Here is a 24739-nt window from a genome sequence, read left to right as displayed (position 1 = left end):
GAGCCTATAAACAAAGCAGTGAGAAGGGGCCAAGAGGTGTCGTTATTGGAGATTCTAGTAATGAAGGCTAATCAGAGAAAGTGGAGTTTCCACAGAGCCCTGGGAAGAAGTGCAGAGCTGTGGAGGCTCTTGACCTGGGCTGTCAGATGCCGTCCAGTGACGCGGTACGCTGGCTGCTGAAAAGTGCCCCTAGGATCCAGTGACACCATGTATTGGTAAAAGTTGAGGACAGTTTTAGTGATGCGGTGGGAAATGAACCTGGTCTGCAGTGGGTGGGTAGCTGATGGGAGGGAACGCAAGGTGGGAAGCGTGAAGACTGGGCGGGGGGCGGGGAGGAGAGTGAGGAGGACAAGGGCCGGAGGGCGCCCGGGACCAGAGGGGGGGGTTGGGTGCTTTTGCTTGTTAGGTGGATGAGACGCAAATCCTCACCTGCTCCTTCCTATTCCCAACTAAAGAGGGAGAGGTTGAGGATGAGGAAAAGGAGTACTTGGGAAGCAGGGGGGCATGGGATCCAGGATCCAGGAAGTGTGATGATTCTGAGGCCTCAGGAGGAAGGATGGGCGCCTGTGGGTAGAGGTATGGGGTGGATTTGGTGCCAGGAAGCCCAGGGAATCCTATGAAAGCTTCTCTTTTCTTTGTGAAGCTAAGAGATCAGGTCATTTGCTAAGAGGCAGGTGTCTGGGTAAGAGGCTTGAGGGGAGTGGTGAGGATTGAAATACCTGTGCTGGAACATAGGAGGGACACCTGCACGGCAGTGTGGAAAGGATTGCCGGGCAGCAGTGAAGGCTTTGCTGAAGTATGAGATCCTGACTTTATGGAGCCATGAATCCACAAGGTTTTGTTATTTTTCTTCCACCACTGTTAGCAACCTGGGTGTGGTTATAGAAAAATTGAGCTAGTGTGTTTATCAGGCTTTGGGGTTTTTCTAGGCTGCTGTGACAAAGATAGGATATTGAGGATATTGTTGAAGTGAGGGACCAAGAAATATATGCTGGATTTACCGAAGGAAGTGAAGATGGTGGGGGTATTTACATAGAGGGAAAGCGATTAAAGAACTGGAGGGTCAGTTCAGTTGAAGAGCAAGTCTGGGGGTTTGCCTGTGTGAGGAAGTAGGAAAGTGGGCACTCTGTGGGAAAGTGGGCTTTCTGTGTTCCTGAGTTCAGATGTGATGATGACATCCAGACTCTGGCCCTGGGGTTGGGTACCTGTTGTGGAGCAGAGGCCAGGTTTGCGGGGAAGTGAGGGAAGCTGAGAATCGGAGACACCAGTATACTGGCTCGTAGTAGTCACCCCTAGGATGGTGGCAGGATTTGCTGCAGGGAGAAAGACTGCTGCCCAGAGTTAACTGGTGAGGGGTGAGCCACTGGAGGCCGGTAGATGGCGGCAGAGAAAGCATTTGCAGGGCGGGTAGCGGTGCTTAATGTCAGAAGCCTCAGAGGAGGGGTTGTAACATGAGAGAGGTCATTGACCAAAGACCACGTTGGGTTTTGACGTGGGAATTCACGTGGCTCTGTGCCGTGAGGACCAGTGGGGGTGTGGGAACGGGGGAGCCTCCCGCCCGAGGGATAAAGGAGAGTCATTGTCATCAGGAAGAGCTAGGTTAAGGACAGAGGGTAAAGAGAAATGTTCCATGCAGTAGACCATGGCTCTAGGACGTATTGCCTGTGGAATTAGGGGTTCCAGAGGGCACCCATTTGAGAGGGAACAGTTATAGGAGTTTGGTAAGTGGCAAACAGTCACAGGGACACTGTTGGCGGTGACAGTCCCTCTGGGAGCTCTTAGAGCCCTGTTCTGGGTACACTGAGGCTGGTGGCGGGCTTTCTGTTGGCCCCAAACCTGAAATCCAGGAGCCGAGGGCAGCCGTTAACCTCCACCTCCTCCCAGGGAGAGCCGGGCAGCCTGCTGCTGGGCTTCGGGAGACCCTCTGGGGCGGTGGTGGGCTTTCACGGCTTTCATAGGCTGTATTCTCTCAAGCTTCATTTGGAATTTTGGAGAGCTTCTGAAGCTCTCTCAGCTCTAAGCTATAATGCCCTATTTTTTTTTTTTCCTAAATTGAATTAATGTAGCTCGTTTTCACCACGCTCCGTTGTTTTATACCTCTCCTCAGCTGGGATCTGACATTTCGTTGCTTTTAATTTGGGTTCTTGTTATCTAGTTGGACTCTCCCATGCTGGTAACACTTATCCTCATTACCTGTGATTTTATCTGAAGTCAAGGCTCCGTTTTCAGTCACCGCCTGCAGTGCCGACAGCTTGCTAAACGCTGCAGGAAAGATTGGTTCCCAGTTCTCCTTTCTGTCCACTCTCCTGACATGGGACAGGTTTTCAACAAGAGGTGCTTTTCAGGAAATGCTGTGCCAAGAGACCCACGTGTTCGTTTGCTGATGGCAGGGTGGTTAGACACTCGCTCGGCACCTTAGAGCCGCAGACCAGTTTGAATGTAACCCCCATCAAGTCTCCTTCCACCCTGTTAAGAGTGAGGACATCGAGTTAGGAAGGTGGCCGCAGAATCTGTGTCCTTTGAGTTCTGACCCATCTCACTCAGAACATGTATTACAGTGTCATGTCTCCTGCCTCTCACTCATCAGCAGTGCAGTGTGAAAGGGAGCCACCGGCCAATGTGTTGGAGCAGAGTATTAAGGAGAAATTAATTTTATTGTTCAGTTACCTCAGTAACATCTAAAAATACCTCTTTCCTTTTTTTTTTTAGGAAGAAGTAAGTCTAATTTGGGCTGGACACCTCTTCATCTGGCCTGCTATTTTGGACATAGACAAGTGGTCCAGGATCTGTTAAAGGTATATGTATGGCTTTAATTTTTAAATAAATAAAATACGGCTATTATGGAAATTATAAACGTCTTGGAAAAGCCGTCTGGGCCATGATGCATAATGGCCTGTTCAAAGCAGTTGCTAATCACTTAATTGTTCTTTGCTAAATACATGAATTAGGGTAGCCCGACTAATTAAAATTCTGTTTTTTCAATCATTTGATTTTTACATCATTGACTTTTTAGAGTTGCAAAAATGGACATATGAATTAATGAAGATACTACGTTGTTTTTTGAGCATAGTTAAAAAAATGACCAAGGCACATTCTTTGTAATTAAAAAATAATGTCAGAATCTCTTAATGAGCACGCTGTAACTTAAGAATTCATATTTCTCAATTCTGTGATGAATAATTTTTCACACATACTGATATTTCTGAAATTGGGTTTCATCTTAAAATTGATCTGGTGGCCCCAAACCTGAAATCCATGAGCTAAGGCAGCCCTTAAACCTCCAGCTCCTCCACCATTTAAATGGTGGCATCTTTTTCTTTTTTTTCCCTTAAACTCATTGAATTAAATTGGTGGAGAAAATGTGCTATTTTATTCAGAGACGGTTCTCCTTTTTTTCAATATGAGTGTTTCTAAAGTAGAGCAAAGGGTATATAGATTTTTAAAGAAAAGTAGCTTTTTATTTTCCACCTATCAGGTAGATTTTTACTATAAGCTTACTGTTTTACTGTGAACTGAACTTATTTTTAGTAGTGACAACCAGTCAATATTAACAATTATTTTAATTTTTTAAATATTTAATATATTTTTAGGGAACTGTTTTCACCTTTGTATATTTCTTGATATGTGGAAGATGCTTAAAGCTTTCATGTTTACTAGGCTGGTGCAGAAGTAAATGTATTAAATGACATGGGAGACACGCCACTTCATCGGGCTGCCTTTACAGGACGAAAGGTGAAAAAATTCTCTGTTCAATGTTTGCAAGTGAAATATTTGGAAGAGCAGTCACAAATATTTTCTCCTTATAACCCTAGGAATAGCAACTGCGAAAAGCCACAAAAAATGTATAAACCAGCATTTTGGGTTAAAAGACCTCACGCTCTTAGTGATGGACAGTGAGGTCAAGTACGAAGGTCATGGAGCCTCTACCCTCGTGTCCCTGATAGGAGCACATTCAGTCTATGCTTGTGTCCTCCAGGGATGGGGAACTCCTGCACCTTCTTCATCTTCTTTTTATTTTTAAAACAGCTTTATTGGGGAATAATGTACACTGCATGAAACTCACCTGCTGTAAGTGTACATTTCAATGATTTTTTTTTATACATTTACACAGTTGTATGACCACAACCACAATCTAGTTTTGGGACATTTCCATTCCCCCAGAAAGTTTCCTCATGCCTGTTTGCATTCATTTCCTGCTTCTAGCCAAGCCTCAGGCTACTGCTGATTTACTTTCTGTTTCTAGATACTTGCTTTTTCTAGAAATTTCTTGTAAATGGGATCATACAAACATTTGTGTCTGAATTTTTAAATTTAGTATGATTTTGTTAAGGTTCATCCATGATGTAGCATGTATCAGTAATTCTTTTTATGGCTGAATGACATTCCATTGTATGGATATACCACATTTTTTAATCTATTCACTGTTTATTAGAAAGATTCTTTCCCCATTGTATTGCCTTGACACCTTTGTTGGAAATCAGTTGACCATAAATGTAAGGATTTATTTCTGGACTTTCTGTTCTCTTCTTTCGATCTGTATTTTATCCTTGCACCAATACCACACTGTCTTATTACATTACTTTGTAATTAATTTTTTAAAAAATATTTATTTATTTGGCTGCTCTGGGTCTTCGTTGCCGCATGCAGTGTCTCCAGTGCCATGTGCAGTGTCTTTGTTGCCACGTGCAGTGTCTTCATTGCCACATGAGGTATCTTCACTGCAGTGTGCGGGACCTTTAGTTGCAGCATGCGGGATCTAGTTCCCTGACCAGGGGTCAAACCTGGGCCCCCTGCATTGGGAGTGCAGACAGAGTCTTAACCGCTGGACTGCCAGGGAATTCCCTGTAATTAAGTTTTGATATTGGGTAGTGTAAGTTCTCCAACCTGTGATCTTTTGAAAAATTATTTTGGCTATTGTCAGTCAAAAGTTTGTGTTTCCATGTAAATGTTAAGATTATTCTATTAATTTCTATAAAAACACCTGTTGGAATTTTGATAGAGATTGTGTTGTCTTGAACCTGCAGATCAGTTTGGGAAGAAATGCCACTTTAACAACATTGTCTTCCAGTCTGTGAGCATCAAATGCCTCTCCGTTTATTTAGATCTTTAATTTCTTTCAGCAGTGTTTTGAGGTTTTCAGTATACAGATCTTATTCTCTTTTTGTTAAACTTCTATGCATTGTATTCTTTTTGGTGCTATTTTGAATGGAATTATTGTCAATTTCTTGTTGCTATTATATAGAAAGACAGTGTTTATGTTGCTTTTCTATCTTGTGTCCTTGCTGAATTTGCTTTTTAGTTCTAGTAGGTTTTTGTTGATTCCTTAAGATTTTCTATATACCAGATCATATCATCTGCAAAATAAAGACATTTATTGTACTTCTTCCTTTCCAGTCTGGATCCTTTTTCCCCTCTTTGTTTATTAGCTAGATTCTAGTATAGTGTTGAATAAATACAATGAGAGCAGAAATCTTTGCCATATTTTTTGATCTTTGGGGAATAGCATCTAGTCTTTAACCAGTAAATATAATGTTACTTGTAAGTTTCTCTTAGATGCCCTTTATTAGGTTGAGAAAGCTTTCTTGTATTTCTAGTCTATTGAGAGTTGTTTTTTTTTAAATCGTGAATGGGTGTCAGATGTTTTTCCTCTGTCTTTTGAGATGATCATGTGATTTTTGTTTCTTAATCTATTAATATGGTATATTACATTAATTTGGAGATTTCAAGCCAAACTTGCATTCCTGTATAAATCTCACTTGGTATTGGTTAATAATCCTTTTTATATGTTGCTGAATTCTAGTATTTTCTTAAGGATTTTTTGGGTGTGTATTCATGAGAGGTACTGCTCTGTAGTTTTCTTGAGATGTGTGTGTCTGGCTTTGGTAACAGGGTAATACTGGCCTCATAGAATGAGTTGAGAAGTGTTCTTTCCTCTTCTGTTTTCCGAAAGGCTTGTGAAAGATTATTACTTCCTTAAATATTTGATAAAATTCACCAGTGAAACCATCTGTGCTTAGACTTCCTGTGTGGAAAGATCTTAAATTACTAAATCAATTTAATTATTTAATATAGATCTGTTCAGAGTTTCTACTTCTCCCTGAGTCAGTTTCGGTTATTTTCTTTCTAGATATTTTTCCATTTCACCTAAGTTGTCTAATTTGTTGGCATAAGGTTGTTAATAATATTAATATTATTTTATAATTTTCCTTGTGGTTTCTTCTTTGACCCACAGGTATATATAGAAGTATCTTGTTTGCCAAATATTTGGAGATGTACCAAATTTGTTTCCATTGTTGATTTCTAATTTAATTTCCCTTGTGATCAGGTAACTTACTTTGAATTGTGTTTTGAAGAATGTATTTTAAATTCTTTTATAATGTATTAGGAATTATTTTACAGTATAGCATTTGATCTGTCCTACAGAATGTTTATTGAGTGCTTGAAAAAAATGTAGTCTACTTTGAGGTGGAGTATTATATAAATGTAAATTAGGTTAAGTTAGTGATGGGGCTGTTCAGTTCTCTTATCCTTAACTGATTTTCTGCTTGTTTTATCGAGAGTGAGGTATTGATGTCTCCAACTATGAATTCTTGAATTGTATATTTTAATTTTGTCAGATTTTGCTTCATGAATTTTGTGGCTCTGTTAGGTGCATATCCATTTATAGTGGGATTATGTGGGATATGTTATATGGGATATGCCTTCCTGATGTGTATTGACCTTTTTGGTCATTATGAAATGTCTTTCTTTGCCTTCAGTAATATTTCGTACCAGAAAGTTTTTTTTTTATGTTAATGTAGCCAATCTAGCTGTCTTATAGTTACTGCTTATATTGTCTTTTCCTCTCCTTTTACATTCAACTTCCTTGTGTCTTTGAATCTAATGTGTGTTTGTTGTTGGCAGCATATAATTCAGTTGTATGTTTTTATCATCTGAAAATTTCTTCCTTTTGATTTAGTTTAGTCACATTTAGTTGTTAACAACTTTGGATTTACCTCTTCTATTTGTACTTGTTTTCTATATGTCTCAGGTTTTTTGTTCCTTAGTTCCTCTTTTACTGCCTTCTCTGTTTTTTTACAAATATTCTTTGGTATTTTATCCCTTTGGATATTAAACTTTTTGGACATATTTATAATAACTTTATACTTCTTATCTGCTAAATTCAACATATGGGCCCATTAAAAGTCAGTTTCTATTACCTGCTTTTTTCAGACTGGGTCATACTTCCCTTTTTTTTTGCATGTCTCCCAAGTTTTTTTTGAAAACTAGACATTGTATATAATATAATTTTAGCAACTCTGACCTTTTCCCCTTGAGGTTATTATTATTTTTTATTAACTTGTCTGGCCTTCATCTGTGAAATATAGAATGTGTCTGGCCTACTGATATCTCTGCTCTTTTTAAAAAAAAAATTGTTTTAATGTTTTAACGTAGTTTCTCTTATGTACTGGCTGTTTGCATCCCCCTGAAATGCATATGTTCAAATCCCAAAGTGATGGTATTAGAGATGGGGCCTCTGGGAGGTGATTAGGCCATGGTGATAGAGCCTTTGTGAATGAAATTAGTTCCCTTATAAAGGAGACCCCAGAGCTCTCGTGCCCCTTCTGCCATGTGAGGACAAAGTGAGAAGATGGCCATCTGTGAACCAGAAGCAGGCTCTCACCAGACACCAGATCTTGTTGTGCCTTGACCTTGGTCTTCCCGGCCTCCGAAAATGTGAGCAGTAAATCATGTTTAAGCCACCCAATCTGTGGTGGTTCTGTTATGACACCCCAAATGGACTAAACTTCCTAGAGTTCACCCCTGCATCTACATAGCTTAGTGGTCAGCCAGTATTTGGGTAGAGGTTTTGCCCGAATACTCAGAAGCATAGAGCTTCTGCCCTCTGCTGATGGATCTGTGTGTAGGTTGGGGAGCAGCCATTCCTCACTTCTGCCTCTGCTTCTGCTTTCTGTGGGGCCTTCTCCTGTTTCTCCTGCACAGTCAGCCAGGAATGTATGGGCAGCTTGCCTTGTCCTTTTTTGGGTCTCTCATTTCCAGGCTGTTTTGCCATTTGCCCCATGTGGTGGGCATTAATAATGGCCCTCCAGAGACGTTCTCATCCTAGTCCCCAAAGCCTGTGGCTGTGTTAGCTTACATGACAAGGGGAAATTAAAGTTCCAGATGGACTTGAGGTTGCTGATCAGCAGACCTTAAAAGAGGAAAATTATTCTGGATTATCTGGTGGCCTCAGTGTAACCACAAAGGTCCTTAAAAGTGTGAGAGAGAGGCAGAAAAAGAGTCAGAATGAGAGGGAGATGTGCCTAGGAGAGAATGGTCGGAGAGAATGGTCAGAGAGATGCAATGTTTCTGGCTTGGAAAATGGAGAAAGGGGACCAAGGAGTGTGGGCAGCCTCTGGAAAGTAGAAAAAGCAAGGAAGTGAGTTCTCCTCTAGAGCTTCTGAAAGGAAAGCAGCCCTGCTCACACCTTGATTCTAGCCCAGTGGGACCCATTTTGGACTTCTGAAGTACAGAACTGTCAGATAATAAATTTGTGGTGTTTTAAGCTGCTGAGTTTGTGGTAATTTGTTATACCCCGGACAGAAAGCAAATACACTCTAATGGGAAAAGGCGCCTCGTGCTGTAGATTTTTCCATTTGTTTCCTAACTGAATTTGCTGCTTTTTTGCTCCAAATCAAGTCATTTCCCTCTGGCAAAGCTACTGGCTTTCATTGCCAGCCCTGGTTTGGTCAGACTTCTTGGAGAAGGGGGTTGGGGGGGCGGGGGGCGGAGGGTGTGTGGCCATAGCCTGTGGCTGGAAGGTTAAACACTCCTGTTACCTGAAGTTCTAGTTCCTGTTGAGTATGCCTCTCAATTTGTTGTCTTCAGTCGATATCCAGCACCATGATATGAGTAGTTTGGTAATTTTGTCCAATTTTATACTCTTTTTTCAGGATTACAGTTCACAGATCTCTTTATGCCACCATAGTCAAAAGTTGCTTCACCCCTCTTTCCTGATACTTTTTTTGATTATTTGAATGATCTGGTAAATTAACTATGACATAAGGTGTATTTCTTGTTTGTTGTGATTAACCATAGTCTAACATACTCCCTAAAGGTTATTTTATAATCCCATAATTGGAAGATTTATGTGCATTTATCACAAGTTCAAGAATGAATTTATATGATTTTATACTTTTTATTCTAATTATTAGATTTAACCAATTTTCATATAAATTATTAATCAACCCAGTAAGTGTGTGCTAAGCATGTTTGAATTAGTACATTTCACACTGTTGGGTCTTTTTGTTCATATGTTGATACTTGTGGACCAGATGTGGAGTCTCACTAAAGTTGAGAAAAAAATACCCATTATACTAAAAAAAAATAAAGGTAGTGGGTTAACTGCTATGCTTGACTCTGGGGTCGGTGCGGGGGAGGCTCAAAAATGAGCTGCAAATAGTTTAATTTGCCTGACTCATGCGTGAGCTACTTGCTATTTTCCTTTATAGCCTTGCACTTCTCATTCTTCTCTATGTACCTAGGAGAGTTCTTGGCCATCTATTTTCACGTGGCCCATGTCAACCCATTCTTGAAAGGGCAGCTCAAATGCTGTCTCCATAAATTCTTTCCTGACTTCCTGCAGGTGGAACGCAGCTGTCCTTTTCCAGATTTCCCAAGAATATTACAAGCACTGTCATTCGTCTTCTACCTTGTATCACAGTTTATTGTTGTATGTGTCTTCACCACCAGTAGATCATATTCATCTTGCTCCCAAGGAATTTATACATTTCACTTTTTTTGTATTTTCCATGAGCACAAGTCTTACTGCATAATTACCATCTGTGTAATTACCTAGATCAGTTACCTAGATCAAATCAAATCTACGCTCGGTTCTTTGCATATCTGGCTATTTTCTTCAACTTCGAACATAAGACCATGCTAAATGAGGCCTTAGTTTGATTTGAACATTAGCATACATATTATCGCTTGTATTAGCTGAAGCTAAATGGTTGTGCCACACAGGAAACGTTAAAAATGTGTGTGCTCAGTATCTAAACATGATTGAATTTTGCAAAAGTTTAATTTCTAATTGTACTCATGAAAAGAATCAAATTATCCTGTTCTGATGTGATCTTTTACCATGAAGATAATTTAAAATATGATAGGGTGGTGATTTAATAAATAGAATGATGAGTTGAAAAGGCATGTGGTTTGTTACAAAGCACTTTAAATTCTTATCCTTTCAAATAAATAAAATGCAGCTCCCAAAACTTTGAGGGACCTATGGGCTTTCTTGGTCCATTAGCGACCCCTAGTGTTCTTTAATAAAAATTAATATACCGGAATTTTAAGATACCGTATTAATAAGCATTTGTTCCTTTATTTTTCAAATGCAGTTCAAATTCTGCAGTTTTTACATCTTCTATAATCAGTTGAAAATAGGGATAGTATAGTAAATAATTGGATTGTAGTACTGACCTTTGTTTCCACTTAGTATCTTCTAGTGAGGCTGAGCATACCTCTAAAATCAATGCTTCCTGTGTTCTGTGTCTCAGGAATTATGTATCTCTCACCTGGCATCTAGAAGATACGTATAATCCTGGGGTTTACATAAGCTTATCTGTCTTGTTCCCTAGGATACAATTTCTCATGCTTATATATTGAATGCCTGCTATGAGTCGAGCACTGTCCAAACAACTTGACGTGTGTTATTTAATGGAACATGACACCCCTGAAATACAGGTGTAAACATTACTATTTCTTGTAGGTTGGGCTTCAGAGGAAGCAGACCGAGATGGAGGTTAGTGTGCAACAGGCTTATCGAAGTGCTAAGGGGTCACACCTGTGGAAGGAAGGGTGGCCAGAGGCTGGAGTCAAGCTGATGCTCCCAGAAGGAATGCACCTGCTGACCTTGGGGGGCTCCTATTGCTGTAGCTGACCTTGGGGCCACAACTGAATCATCTTCTCCCTCCTCTACTATCTGTTCTGGATTCCCCTTCCCCTTGGCTAGCACGTCTGGTCTTCAGGGCTTACTTGGTGATGTGACTCAGGCCCTCAACCCTGGAGGTCTCAACCCCTGGTTATCATGCCCTTCTTAGGCCAGGGTTGTTACACTTGTCCATTTACTGTCAAAATTGGACAAGGGAACACCAAGAGACCCTTAAGTGCATCATCTGCACATGAAATGTAGTTCTCATTGTCCCCATCGTGTATACTACTCCTTTCTTCTGATGTTCAAGTTTAATTACCTCTGCTAAGGTGGTGACTCTTCTTGCCTGCTGGTCCTTTGACAAAGGAGCCTGGTGTTCAGGCATCCTTTCTCATCTGGCATATGGATCAGAACATTATTCCTAGTTGTGGAATATGCTGCCCCCGAACCGGAAGAAGCCATCCAGGCGTTGTGCTTCCTTCTGTTTCAGGAAGTGCAAGGTGGAAGTGCAAGTTCTTTACTTTGGGGGCAATGTCCGGGCATTACCCAAACCACTGAACCCCTGAGAATTTATTGACATGACAAAGCCCCTGAATTGTAAGATTGCCCACCCTCTGGAGCATAGGTATCTTATTAAAGCCTTCAGCATTCCACTTCTTGCTCATCTGGTTCTGTTAACAGGACATCATTGGACCAGGGTGAACCAGGGTGTTTTCTGCAGGTTGCCCAGATGGCTTTGAGGCAGAACTGTAAATGTAAATGCGTACTGTTGTCCGTGTGAATGCAAAGTGTTTTCTGTCTTTTTTTTTTCCTAATGAGGATAGAGAAGAATATATTTGCCAGGTCAGTTGCTGTGTACTGTGTACTTAAGTAGTATTGACCTGCTCTAGCAAAGATTTCGTATCTGGCAGAGCTGCTAGAATTGGGGCTATTTGAAAGGTTGAGCTTGTGGGAGTCCACTGTCATCCTCCACATTCCTTCTGGTTTTTGTAGTGGCAGAGTGGTGAATTAAATGGAAGTATTGTAGGGACCATCAGCCCTGCATACTTGGGATTTTAAGGGTGGCACTAATTTCTGTCATTTCCCTGCATGTGGGGTATTGGTTTTATTTATCCTGGCCAGGGTATGGGGGAGCGCAGATCTAGAGCCTTCCATCTGGCTGTTTTATACTGTAGACCAAGGAAGCGATGTGAGTGTTTGCCAACATGTCTATTCCAATTATACATTCAGGGACTGGGGCAGTGTCCTCTGGATGTGTTTGTGGACCCAGTGCCTACACTGTGAGCCAGATCTGCCCCAGGTTTTATTTATTATCTCACCCCTATGCATGCCCCCTGTCTAACAGAGTGTTATCTAACAGGCCAGATAACACTTTGAGTCTCTTGCATCTTGTACTTAATAATCTGTGAAATGTTTGGGTTTTCCCCTTTCCCTGGTATACAGCTACTTGAATAAATGGTCCTTGGGGGGTGGTCTGAGAGATTCATGACTATACGTTTGCTTTGGTGTTGCAGAATCTTCCCTTCCAGGATCTGGCCTCTCCTTCAATACATAGTTCTAAGTCCAAAATTGACTCAGGCCCGGAAACTGGACAAGGTATTGTGGCTTTTTTTGGGGCAACTGTCTTTGGCTTCTGAGCATCGTTGATTTCTTTTGATGGTACAAGTTGAGGTGTATTTGGAAAGTTCCTAGCAGCATGGACAAAGCAATGGCCCCCGTTATAGGTGTCAAAATGCCAGAAATGCCATTGCAGACAATTGAAGGTTTTAAATAAGCAGGCAGGCTGGATTGAATATGGATCATACCAGACAATTTTGTGCCGTGGAGGGGCCTAAAGGCTACATCATCTACCAAAGCACCGAAAAATCGCTGGTGGAAAAGGTCCTAACACCACTGAGAAACTGTTTCCATGTCCTCTGAGGTCTAGGGCTACCATCTGGAAATGCCATTGCAGACCTGCTTCACTGATAGCAAAGGGGGTACGGGGGATGTCATAGGACCTTAAAACAGTAGAGGCCTGGAGGTGGCACTTAAACATCAGAAGCCAGGCGGCTGCAATTATGGTAATGAATTGAGTGAGTTCAGAGGATCAAGGTTGAGAAGGCTGACCTGCAGAGAGTTATGGAAATGGTTAGCAGAACACGGCATTCGTGAGGGCAAATTACGTGCGCAAATGATAGCAGATACTGTTTTCATGATCTTTTTTTTTTCCTTTTTTTATTCTTTTTTGCTAGATTCAGGAAGTACTTCATATAAATTCTTGAATAACTTATTATACATTTGTCAGACTGATACTGTCCCACAGCCATGGGTGCTCAGTTCTATTTCTTCTCCCCACTCCTTTTCCCCTTTTCCGACTGCCTCCCCACTCCCTTCCACTTTCTCTGTTAGTGTTTAGCTGATGTCTATTGGCCTGTCTTCAAGTTTACTGATTCTTTCCTCAGCTGTGCTCTGATGTCTACTGATGAGACCATTGAAGGCATTCTTTACCTCATTTCTAGCATTTTTCTTTGACTCTTTCTTATAGTTTCCACTTCTCAGCTGAAGTTCTCCATCTCATCATATATGTTGTCTACCTTGTCCACTAGACCTTTTAACATAACAAAGTTCTCTATCTGATCATTCCAACATCTTGATCATTTCTTTGTCATTCTGTTAACCTCTTTGTCTCTTGACAGTGGATTGCTTTTCTTGCTTTTTGTGTGTCTGGTAATTTTTTATAGAATGTTAAGCATTGTGTATAAGACAGTAGAGACAGAGGTAAATAGTACAGGTATCCTTACTGTGCTTTGCTATATTGCACTTCAGATAATGCATTTTTTACAAATTTAAGTTTTGTGGCAACCCATTGAGCAAGTCTGTTTTTCCAACAGCATTTGCTCACTTTGTGTCTCTCTCACATTTTGGTAATTCTCGTAATATTTCAAATTTTTCCTTATTATATTTGTTATTGTGATCTGTGATCAGTGGTGTTACTATTACAAAAAGATTACAACTTGCTGAAGCCTCATGATGGTTAGCATATTTTAGCAATTAAGTATTTTTTAATTAAGGTATGTATATTTTTTTTAGACATAATGCTATTGCACGCTTAATAAACTACAATATAGTGTAAACATACTTTTTATATGCACTGGGGAACCAAAAAATTAATGTGATTTGCTTTACTGCAATACTTGCTTTATTGCAGTGGTCTGAACTGAACCCACAATATCTCTGAGGTGTGCCTGTAACTGGAATTTTGTATCTTTTGACCACCTTCATCCAATTCCTCCACCCCTAACCTCCAGCCTTTGGTAACCACAAATCTGACCTCTTTTACTATGAGCTTGGGTTTTTTATTTTTTTATATTCCATATATAAGTGAGATCATATGGTATTTGTCTTTCTCTGTCTTGTTTCATTTAGTATAGTGCCCTTGGGATCCATCCATGTTTTTGGAAATGGGAGGATTTCCTTCTTTTTATGGCTGAATAGTATTCCAGTGTGTGTGTGTGTGTGTGTGTGTACACACACATATATATATACACACACACACACGCCATATTTTCTTTATCCATTCATTGGTCAGGGGACACTTAGGTTGTTTCCATGTTTATTATAAATAATACTGCAATGAACATGGGGGTGCAGATATCTTTTCAGGTCAGTGTTTCTTTTCCTTCTTTCTTTTTTTTGGTTTTACACTCAGAAGTGGAATTGCTGGATCTATGGTAGTTCAATTTTTATTTTTTTGAGGAACCTCTTTACTGTTTTCCATAATAGCTGTACCAGTCTACAATGCCACCAACATCAAGTGTTGCCTTTTCTCCACATCTTCACCAGCATTTGTTGTCTGTTGTCTTTATGGTGATAGCCGTTTTAACGTGTGAGGTAAGATCTCATTGTGGTTTTGATTTGCATTTCCCTAATGATTAGTGATGTTGAGTGCCATTTTAGGTACCTGGGCCATTTGAATATCTTCTCTGGAAGAATGTCTATTCAGATCCTTTGCCCATTTTAAAATTGGATTATTTGTCTTTCTGCTATTGAGTTGTATTAGTTCTTTATATATTTTGGATGTTAACTACTTATCAGATATATGATTTACAAATATTTTGTTGCATTTTCTATGTTGCCTTTCCTTTTTTATGATGGTTTTCTTTGCTGTGCAGAAGCTTTTAGTTTGATATAGTCCCAGTTGATTTTTGCTTTTGTTGCCTTTGCTTTACATGTCATATCCAAAACATTGTTGCCAAGACCCATGTTAAGGAGCTTTTCTCTATGTTTTCTTCTAGGAGTTTTATGGTTTCAGGTCTTACATTTATATCTTTAATTCATTTTGAGTTAACCCTAACCCTAACTTTTGTGAGCAGTGTAGGATAAGAGTCTAGTTTCATTCTTTTATGAGTGAATACCCAATTTCCCCAGCATCACTTATTGAAGAGATTGTCTTTTTTTCATTAAGTATTCCTGACCCCTTTGTCAAAGATCAGTTGATCATATATGCATGGGTTTATTTCTGGGCTCTTGATTCTGTTCCTTTTGTCTCTGTGTCCATTTTTATGTGAGTACCATACTGTTTTGATTACCATAGCTGGAAATCAAGTACGATGCCTCCTGTTTTATTCTTTCTCAGGATTGCTTTGGCTATTTGGGGTCTTTCGTGGTTCCAAATAAATTTTTGGACTATTTGTTCTACTTCTGTAAAAAAAAAAAAAAAAAAAAAAAAAGCCATTAGAATCTTGATAGGGATTGCATTAAATCTATAGGTGGTTTTGAGTAGCATGGACATTTTAACAATTCTTCCATTTCATGAACACAGGATATATTTTCATTTATTTGTGTCCTCTTCAGTTTCTTTCATAATTGTCTTTTGGTTTTCAGTGTAGAGATGTTTCACTTCCTTGGTTAAATTTATTCCTAAGTATTTTATTGTTTTTGATGGTATTGTAAATGGGATTGTTTTCTTTCTTTTACAGATAATTTATAGTTAGTGTATAGAAGCGCTGCTGATTTTTGTGTGTTAATTTTGTATGCTGCAACTTTACTGAATTCACTGAGTAGATCCTACAGCTTTTGGTGGACTTTTTAGGGTTTTCTGTATATAAAATCATGTCATGTGCAAATAGAGACAATTTTACTTCATTCTTAGCGATTCTGATGACTTTTGTTTCTTTTTCTTGCCTGATTGCTTTGGCTAGGACTTCCAGTACTGTGTTGAATAGGAGTGATGAGAGTAGGCACCCTTGTGATAAGGGAAAGTTTTCAGCCTTCTACTGCTGAATATAATGTTAGCCATTGGCTTGTCATATGGCCTTTATTATGTTGAGGTACATTCCTTCTCTACCTAATTTGTTGAGACTTTTTATCCTGAAAGAATGTTGAATCTTGTCAAATGCTTTTTCTGCATATGTTGAGATGATTATATGATTTTTTTTCTTTCATTCTATTAATGTTTGGCAGGTCCCATCTTTTTCCCACACCTATTCAAGGTGAGCCCATGCTTGCCTTGAAGCAATTTCCTTAGATTTCAGACTAGTTGGTTGCCCTGCCATCTTAATTTTTTGGGTTCAAGAAAAGTATAGTTCTGTAGATTACTTGTTTTTTCCCCTTGTTACTAGAGTGGGAGTGATTTTCAGCTTTCTAAATGCTAGGTGGAATCTGGAAGTTCCAATTAATTTTTTTTTAAATTTATTGACTGATTGATTTTTGGCTGCATTGGGTCTTTGTTGCTGCACATGGGCTTTCTCTAGTTGTGGCAAGCAGGGGCTACTCTTCGTTATGGTACGTAGGCCTCTCATTGCGGTGACTTCTCTTGTTGCGGAGCACAGGCTCTAGGCGTGTGGGCTTCAGTAGTTGTGGCATGTGGGCTTCAGTAGTTGTGGCTTGCAGGCTCTAGAGCACAGGCTCAGTAGTTGTGGCGAATGGGCTTAGTTGCTACGCGGCATGTGGGATCTTCCTGGCCCAGGGCTCGAACCCGTGTCCCCTGCATTGGTAGGCGGATTCTTAACCTCTGCACCACCAGGGAAGCCCAGTCCCAATTAACTTATGAAACAGGCTTTTCTTGTGGTAATTTCAGAGACATTGCTAGTTCTTAAGTGTTAAGTTGAACATATGTCTCTGCTTTACATATTTCAGCTACTATTTAGCAGTGTCTTAGGAATCTTTAAGACTTTTTTCTTAGTGAGGTGTTTCTTGAAAAAAAATTCTGTGTATGTGCCTGTGCATGTGTGTTTCTTTTTTTTTTAATTTTTATTGAAGTATAGTTTCTTTACAATGTTGTGTTAGCTATACATATACATATATCCCCTCTTTTTTGGATTTCCTTCCCATTTAGGTCACCACAGAGTACTGAGTAGAGTTCCCTGTGCTATATGGTATGTTCTCATTAGTTATCTATTTTATACCTAGTATCAATAGTGTATATATGTCAGTCCCAATCTCCCAGTACATCCCATCCCCTTCCCTATCCCCTTTGGTATCCATACGTTTCCTTTCCCCCTTGGTATCCATATATTTGTTCTCTATGTCTGTGTCTATTTTTGCTTTGCAAATAAGATCATCTGTACCATTTTTCTAGATTCCACATATATGCTTTAATATACAATATTTGTTTTTCTCTTTCTGACTTACTTCACTCTGTATGACAGACACAGGTGCGTGTGTATTTCATTTTAGATGTCAGGTGATATTCTGAGACTTATAACGAAAAACTGATGACCTTTGCTCCACGCCTGCCCACTCTGAGTCACACTTTCCTAGAGGCAACTATGTCATTATTTTCAGCTGTTACTTCAGTTTTTTTTAACTTTCATGTTTCTAAATAATATACTTATGTCACTGATTCTTGTTTTTTGTTGTGTTTGTTCTTTTTTTTAATTTTAGATTTTCTGTTGGCTTACTTCTGGAAGATAAGCATCTGATTATTTGTTTCTCCCTGCCTTGATCCCCACTAAAACCACTTCACTTTTCTCATTCTCTTAATCTACAGCTAGATTTTGGTTAAATAAATACTGAGTGTACGTTATTATGACTATGCTAGCTTGAGCCACTTAGGGTCCTGTGTTTTTCTTTTTTTTGTACTGTCTTTGAATATAGTCACTATACATCATGAATGACCACTTCCTGGAGATAGCTCTCCTGATTCTCCGTGTCCTCTTGCTCTTGAAGAGACCTTGTGGGCAAGGAGACCACCTCTGAGCAAGATGCTTGTCCTTATTCTCATTTTTTATAAAATATTATTAAAATGTGTCTACACTTCCTTTTTTCAACTTCCTTAGCACCTGATTATTTTGATCCTTTGTAGTCTGGGTCCTGACTGTACCTGTTAACTGAATGTTTTCCTAAAGTTCCTCAGTGGTTTACTATTTTTAAGGTTTCTGTTTTCCTATTTTCCATAGCTGCACTCCAACAGAGCTGATCCCTCTGGGAAGAGGCACTACACAGTCTGTTTCTACTGCTGCACCTTTGGCTGCTTTTCTGATTCCTATCTGTTTGTGTTTGTTCATTTTCCTTACCTTTCATTGTAGGTGTTCTTCTGTTTGTTTTTTTTTTTAAACCATTCTTCTCTTTTCTCTTGAAACTGTCCCCCTAAGAAACCCGTCCACTCTTTTTTTTTTTTCGGTACGCGGGCCTCTCACTGTTGTGGCCTCTCCCGTTGCGGAGCACAGGCTCCGGACGCGCAGGCTCAGCGGCCATGGCTCACGGGCCCAGCCGCTCCACGGCATGTGGGATCTTCCCGGACCGGGGCACGAACCCGCGTCCCCTGCATCGGCAGGCGGACTCCCAACCACTGTGCCACCAGGGAAGCCCCCATCCACTCTTAAGGCTTCATTATTTCTCCTGGGGGATTATTTGGAAATCTGTACTTTGACCTCATACTTCTTTCCAGGTGTCCAGGTCTTCTGTTTAGCTGCATGTTTTGGCTCCTTACTTGCCACTCAGATATCTGGAATTTCATGTTTCTAAAATGCGGCTCCTCTTCCTTCACACAAGCTCCTTACGCAGTATTTGTATTGGTCATTGAAGTACTTGTCACTTTAAATCCTTTCTACTGTCTCTGCTTGAGAACATATTCATTGCTTTTTACCTGGACTGCTCTGTCTCCCAATGGCTTTTTTTTCCCTAATCTCTCAATTCCACCATGTCCAGGGATGTCCCAGTCAGTATCCTGATCTCAGCTCTGATTTTTGTCAGCACTTTCTCAGATCCCTTCAGTATTCATTACCTAAGTGTTTTCCCTGACGGGTGGAGGACCTTGTACAATGTAAGGGCTTAAGTATGTTAAGTGAATAGTAAATAATGTGGAGAGTTGGCAGAAAGTTCAGAGGAGAACCACATATTCCGTTGATGCAAGGAGAACTTGTGAGGGAAAAGTGGTTGGAGCTGGAATTTTGTGTGAAAGCACCAGGGACTTCTCAGGGCTAGATTAGGAATTCTAGATCCTGAGGGATGAAGAGGAGGATGACAATCCTTTGGTATGTGTACAAACTGTTAAAGGGGGCAGGATGGTCTTTTTCTTTTTACATATAATTTTTTATTTATTTTTGGCTGCGTTGGGTCTTCGTTGCTGCGCATGGGCTTTCTCTAGCTGTGTTGAGCAGGGACTACTCTTCGTTGCAGTGCGTGGTCTTCTCATTGAGGTGGCTTCTCTTCTTGTGGATCACAGGCCCTAGAGCACACAGGCTTCAGTAGTTGTGGCTCGTGGGCTCTAGAGCTCAGGCTCAGTAGCTTTGGCACACGGGCTTAGTTCCCCTGCAGCATGTGGGACCTTCCCAGACCAGGGCTTGAACCCGTGTCTCCTGCATTGGCAGGCGGATTCTTAACCACTGGGCCACCAGGGAAGTTCTGGCAGGATGGTCTGTAATTTTGGCATAGAGAAGCACAGTTCGGCTTAAAAACGTTTTTTCTAAACATAAGAATAATACTGCAACAGACCTTTGAAGAAAGTTAAAACCTCTTCTACCCACTGAGGTATTAAAAATCAGCGGTGAGCTCTCTGTTTGGGTATTTCATTCATGTTCCTCGAGTTAGACATCCAGCCACTGGTCTCTTCAGGTGCCTTCTATTTTCTAATTCTGATTTAATGAATAAAAACTTCTTCTGATGATTTCTCCTGCCTGAGCGCTTCTATTTAAATGCTTAACATACAAGTTGCTGGACCCCATCCCCGGCATTTCTGATTCAGTGGGTCTGAGATGGGGCTTGAGAACTTGCCTTTCTGCCGATTTCATGGGTGAAGCTGATGCTACATACAGGTCTGGGGACCACACTCTGAGAAGTTTTGCCCTTAATCTTCTTCACAGGGTGGACAGGTGTTTTTTGTAACTTGCAGTCTGATAGTCATTCCTCTGGAACCTTTAAGAGGTGTCCCTTCCCTTCAGGACAGTCTGAACCCCTGAGATTGCATATAGCAACTCTGAAAGTCTGCCCTATTTCCCCCTGTAGCCTGTTGCCACATAATCGAAGCATATTCTCTTTTCTTAAAGGTACCTCTCTACCTCTGTGCATACCATTCCCTCTGCCCATTTTCTGTAGTCCAGCCCTTTGAGGATTTATGTCAGTCAGGTTCCACATTAGTTCTTATACCTTCCTGAAACTCAGATCAGGACAATTAATTACTAGAACACTGTACAGTTGCAAAGATGGTATAAAACAACTAGATGAGGTAGGTTGAGAAATAACATTCCTTAACTCGAATGTGCCATGTGGTGCCAAACTTGAATATCTCTGCTGTTTTTTTATAGGCACTTTATTGAGATCTAGTTTACATACTATACAAGTCACCCATGTACAATTCAGTAGTTCAGGTATGTTGACTTGTGCAACCATCAACATAATTTTAGAACATTTGGATCATCCCGGAAAGAAATCTTGTACTCATGAGCTGTCACTCCCTATTACCCCTTCCCCCCAGGCCCTGGTAACCACTAATCTACTGTCTGTATAGATTTACCTATTCTAGACATTTCATATAAATGGAAGCATATAATACATGGTTTTCTGTGACTGGCTTCTTAACATAATGTTTTCAGGGCTCATCCATGATTATAATATATATCAGTATTTCATTCTTTTTTATTGCCCAATAATATTCCATTGTATGGACATACCACGTTTTATTTATCCAACTATCAGTTGATGGACATTTAGGTTGTTTTCACTTTGGGGATATTATAAATAATGCTGCTTTGAACACTCATGGGCAAGATTTTTGTCGTGGACGTATGTTTTCATTTCTCTTTGGTATGTACCTAGGAGTGGAATTGCTGCACCACTTGGCATTGCTCTGTTTAGTATTTTACAGAGCTTCCAAACTGATTACCAAAGCACCTGCACCGTTTTACATTCCCACTAGCATTGCATGAAGGTTTCAGTTTCTCCACATCCTCATCACACTTGTTATTGTCAGTCTTTTTCATTTTAGGCATCCTGAGGGTTGTGAAATGGTATCTCATTTGGTTTTGATTTGCATTTCCGTAATGATTAGTGATGTTGAACATCTGTTCATATGCTTATTGGCCATCTTTCTTTGGAAAAATGTCTATTGAATCCTTTGCCCATTTATTTAAATTTTTTGTATTTGAAAGACAAATTTGTAGAGTAGTTTCAGGTTCACAGCAAGACTGAGGGGAAGATACAGATTTCCCACGTATGCCCTCCTCCACACACACATGGTCTCTCCCATTATCAACATGCCCCACCAGAGTGGTTCGTTTTTGTTTTTTTTTGTTAAAACAAGTGATGAACCTACATGGACACATCATAAGCACCCTAAGTCCATAGTTTACTTTAGCATTCACTCTTGTTGTTGTACGTTCTTTGGGTTTGGACAAAATGTTTAATGATATGTGTCTATCATTATAATATCGTATAGAGTATTTTCACTGCCCTAAAAATCCTTTGTGCTCCACCTGTTCATCCTTCCTCCCACCCAGATCCCTGGCAACTACTGATCTTTCTACTTTCTCCATAGTTTTGCCTTTTCCAGAATGTCACATAGTTCCATGTGTATGTCACATACATACAGTATGTATCCTTTTCAGATTCTTTGCCCATTTTTAAAATCGGATAGTTTGGTGGTGGTGGTGTTTTTGAGTTTTGGGAGTTATTTACATGTTCTGGATATAAATCCTAGATCAGATACCCAATTTGCAAATATTTTTTCCCACTCTGGATTGCCTTTTCACTCTCTTGATAGTGCTTTGTTGTACAGAGTTTTTAATTTTGATGTAGTCCAGTTTCTTTCTTTTTTTTTAACCTATGCTTTTGGTGTCATATTCCAAGAAATGACTGCTATGAAGCTTTTCTCTTATGTTTTCTTCTAAGATTTTTGTTTTAGGTTTTCTGTTAGGTCTTTCTTCCTAATAGAGTTAATTTTGGTATGTGGTATAAAGTATACAGGTCCAACTTTATTTGTTTGCATGTGAATGTCCAGTTTTCCCAGCACCATTTGTTGAAGAGACTGTCCTTTCCCCTTCAAATGATCTTGGCACTCTTGTTGGAAATCATTTGAACAAAATGTGAGAGTTTATTTCTGGGCTCTCTTTTCTATTCCATTGGTCTCTATGTCTATCTTTATGTCATTATTGCACTGTTTTGCTTACTTTGATTATCTTTGAGGTAAGTTTTGGAATCTGGAAGTGTGAGATCTCCAACTTTGTTCTTCTTTTTCATTACTGTTTTGTCTATTTGGGATCTCTAGAGATTCCTTGTGAATTTTATGATAGGATTTTCTGTTTCTGGAAAAAACATCATTGGGATTTGTTAGGGATTGCATTGAATCTGTAGATTGCTTTGGGTAGTGTTCACATCTCAACAATATTAAGTCTTCCCATTCATGATCACTAGATGTCTTCCCACTTATTTATATCTTCTTTAATTTCTTTGAGCTATATTTCATAGTTATAGTGTACAAGTCTTTCACCTCCATGGTTAAGTTTATTCTTAAGCGTTTTATTCTTTTTGATGCCATTGTAAATGGAATTGTTTTTCTTAATTTCCTTTTCTGATTGCTCTTCTTTATCTTTGACCATTTTTTCAATTGGGTTGTCTTTTTGTTGAATTGTAAAAGTTCTTTATATATTCTGGATACAATTTCCTTATCAGATATATGACTTATAAATACTTTCTATCATTCTGTGGGTTGTTCTGCTTTCTTTACTAATATGAACTGTTTACATAAACTATGAAAACACTTCTTCCAAAATGTTACCTTTAAAATGATAGGAAATGCTAAGATATTTTATAAGAATTTACTTTATTAAAATATTAGACTTTTTAGCAGTTTTTCTATTTGTAAAATGTGGTAGTACATTTTATAGAATAATATTCAGTGAAAAGTATGTTTATAGACACTATAACATCCAGGAAACTGATGTATTAGGCAAAAGGAGTATGACTTAAGCAATTATGTCATAAATAAAATTATGTTAAAAAAATCTCAAACTTATGCAAGGGAAAAATGATCAGAAAGAAACCGTCCAAAATGTTTGTAGTGGTCATGGAGTGACTAGGACAATGAGTATTTTGTTTTCTTCCTGTCTGTGTTTAGATAGATATGCATTTAAACATTTTTTACTACAAAAATTCCTAAAAGAGCTGTTAGCCACTTAGAGTAAATATGAATGATGTAGCTTATGCTCCGTTGTTGAATATTGACTTCAGGAGATCATTTGATTCATTATAAAGCATCCCTTTGATAGTGTTGTATCCTGTCAGTCTATATCACTTCAGAAAATAATGTCCTATTTATTATAAACATCATAATTAACTTTTAAAAAATCTAAGTCTGTAGAGGAAATTATTTTTTTTCAACATTTTTTGGAGGAATAATGTTAAATGAATGTATTATCTGCTCTAATTATCTAATTTAAATTACTAATTTAAATAATGGCTTTGTTAACTCATATTTAGTTTTGACCGCATGAATCAACTTGGTAAAATAACCAGGTAATTTACTTTAAAAATCAGTTACAGAAGTTGTCTGTTTAATTGTGGATTGGCAACTGTTTAGGCAGCATCAGTCATTACTACAATTAGTTGAATTGTAGTAGTCAATTTAAGTGAATACTGAGGAACCACAATAATGCAGACAGAACTGAAGTGATATAAAGATTCCTACCTAGTCATTCTTTCTATTGTAGAAGAAACTCAGTAGTAATTAGTAATTTGAAAAAGGGCTATAATATAATAAAGTCTATAATTTCTCTGCTTTTTTAGGAGTTGGTAATGCTTCTTTTAGAATATAATGCTCATACTACTGTTGTTAATGGGAATGGACAGACAGCAAAGGAAGTCACTCATGACAAAGAAATCAGAAACATGCTTGAAGGTAAATATTATGAATCTTAATCTAAACAACATTTATTTTCGTTATAGACACGGTCCAGAATAGAAGTAGAAATGGCTTCTGAGGTGCCAAAATAGATGACACCAAGCCTGTGGTCTAAAGATAATGTAGTTTGCAAGTCACTGATTAGACATAAAACTATATGAGAGTATCTGCAGAGCTTTTAAATTCTTTATATAAGATTATGGCGAGTTTTAAAAATCAAATCTCCAACAAAATTAAAAGTAGAAATTAGAGACATGAGGGAGTACGGCTGAAAGGCTGCAGAAGCATGATAATGAAGGAATACAGAGCGCAGGACAGGGAAACTATAAGAGGTGCAGCTACTGGGAGTCATGTGATATTGGGGAAGATAGCTCTGGCCGGCTCCATTACCCTGAGGGCTTCATTGTAGTACAGCAGCCAACAGTAAATTCTTCAAGGATCACCTTCTTTGTTAGATGAACTTCAAAGATTCAGTTACGTTTAAGAAGACATATTAGGGATTTCTCTAA

The 24739-nt window shown here is 39.2% G+C and overlaps 1 protein-coding gene across 1 annotated transcript in view; it reads left to right on the top strand.

Moving 5' to 3' along the window:
• OSBPL1A (oxysterol binding protein like 1A) overlaps positions 1-24739 on the top strand; it is a 210704-nt gene that overhangs the window by 15738 nt on the left and 170227 nt on the right. Inside the window, exons 4-6 of the mRNA XM_027127621.1 lie at positions 2710-2795; positions 3658-3732; positions 24116-24227. Coding sequence (XP_026983422.1) covers positions 2710-2795; positions 3658-3732; positions 24116-24227 — 273 coding nt within the window. The remainder of the gene's footprint in view (positions 1-2709; positions 2796-3657; positions 3733-24115; positions 24228-24739) is intronic.

Source organism: Aethalodelphis obliquidens, unplaced genomic scaffold, assembly GCF_003676395.1.
Source record: "Aethalodelphis obliquidens isolate GAN/ISIS:26980383/991018 unplaced genomic scaffold, ASM367639v1 scaffold32, whole genome shotgun sequence".
Lineage (NCBI taxonomy): Eukaryota > Metazoa > Chordata > Mammalia > Artiodactyla > Delphinidae > Aethalodelphis > Aethalodelphis obliquidens.
Note: the sequence above shows the minus strand (reverse complement) of the source record. Positions and strands in the feature narration are given on the sequence as shown.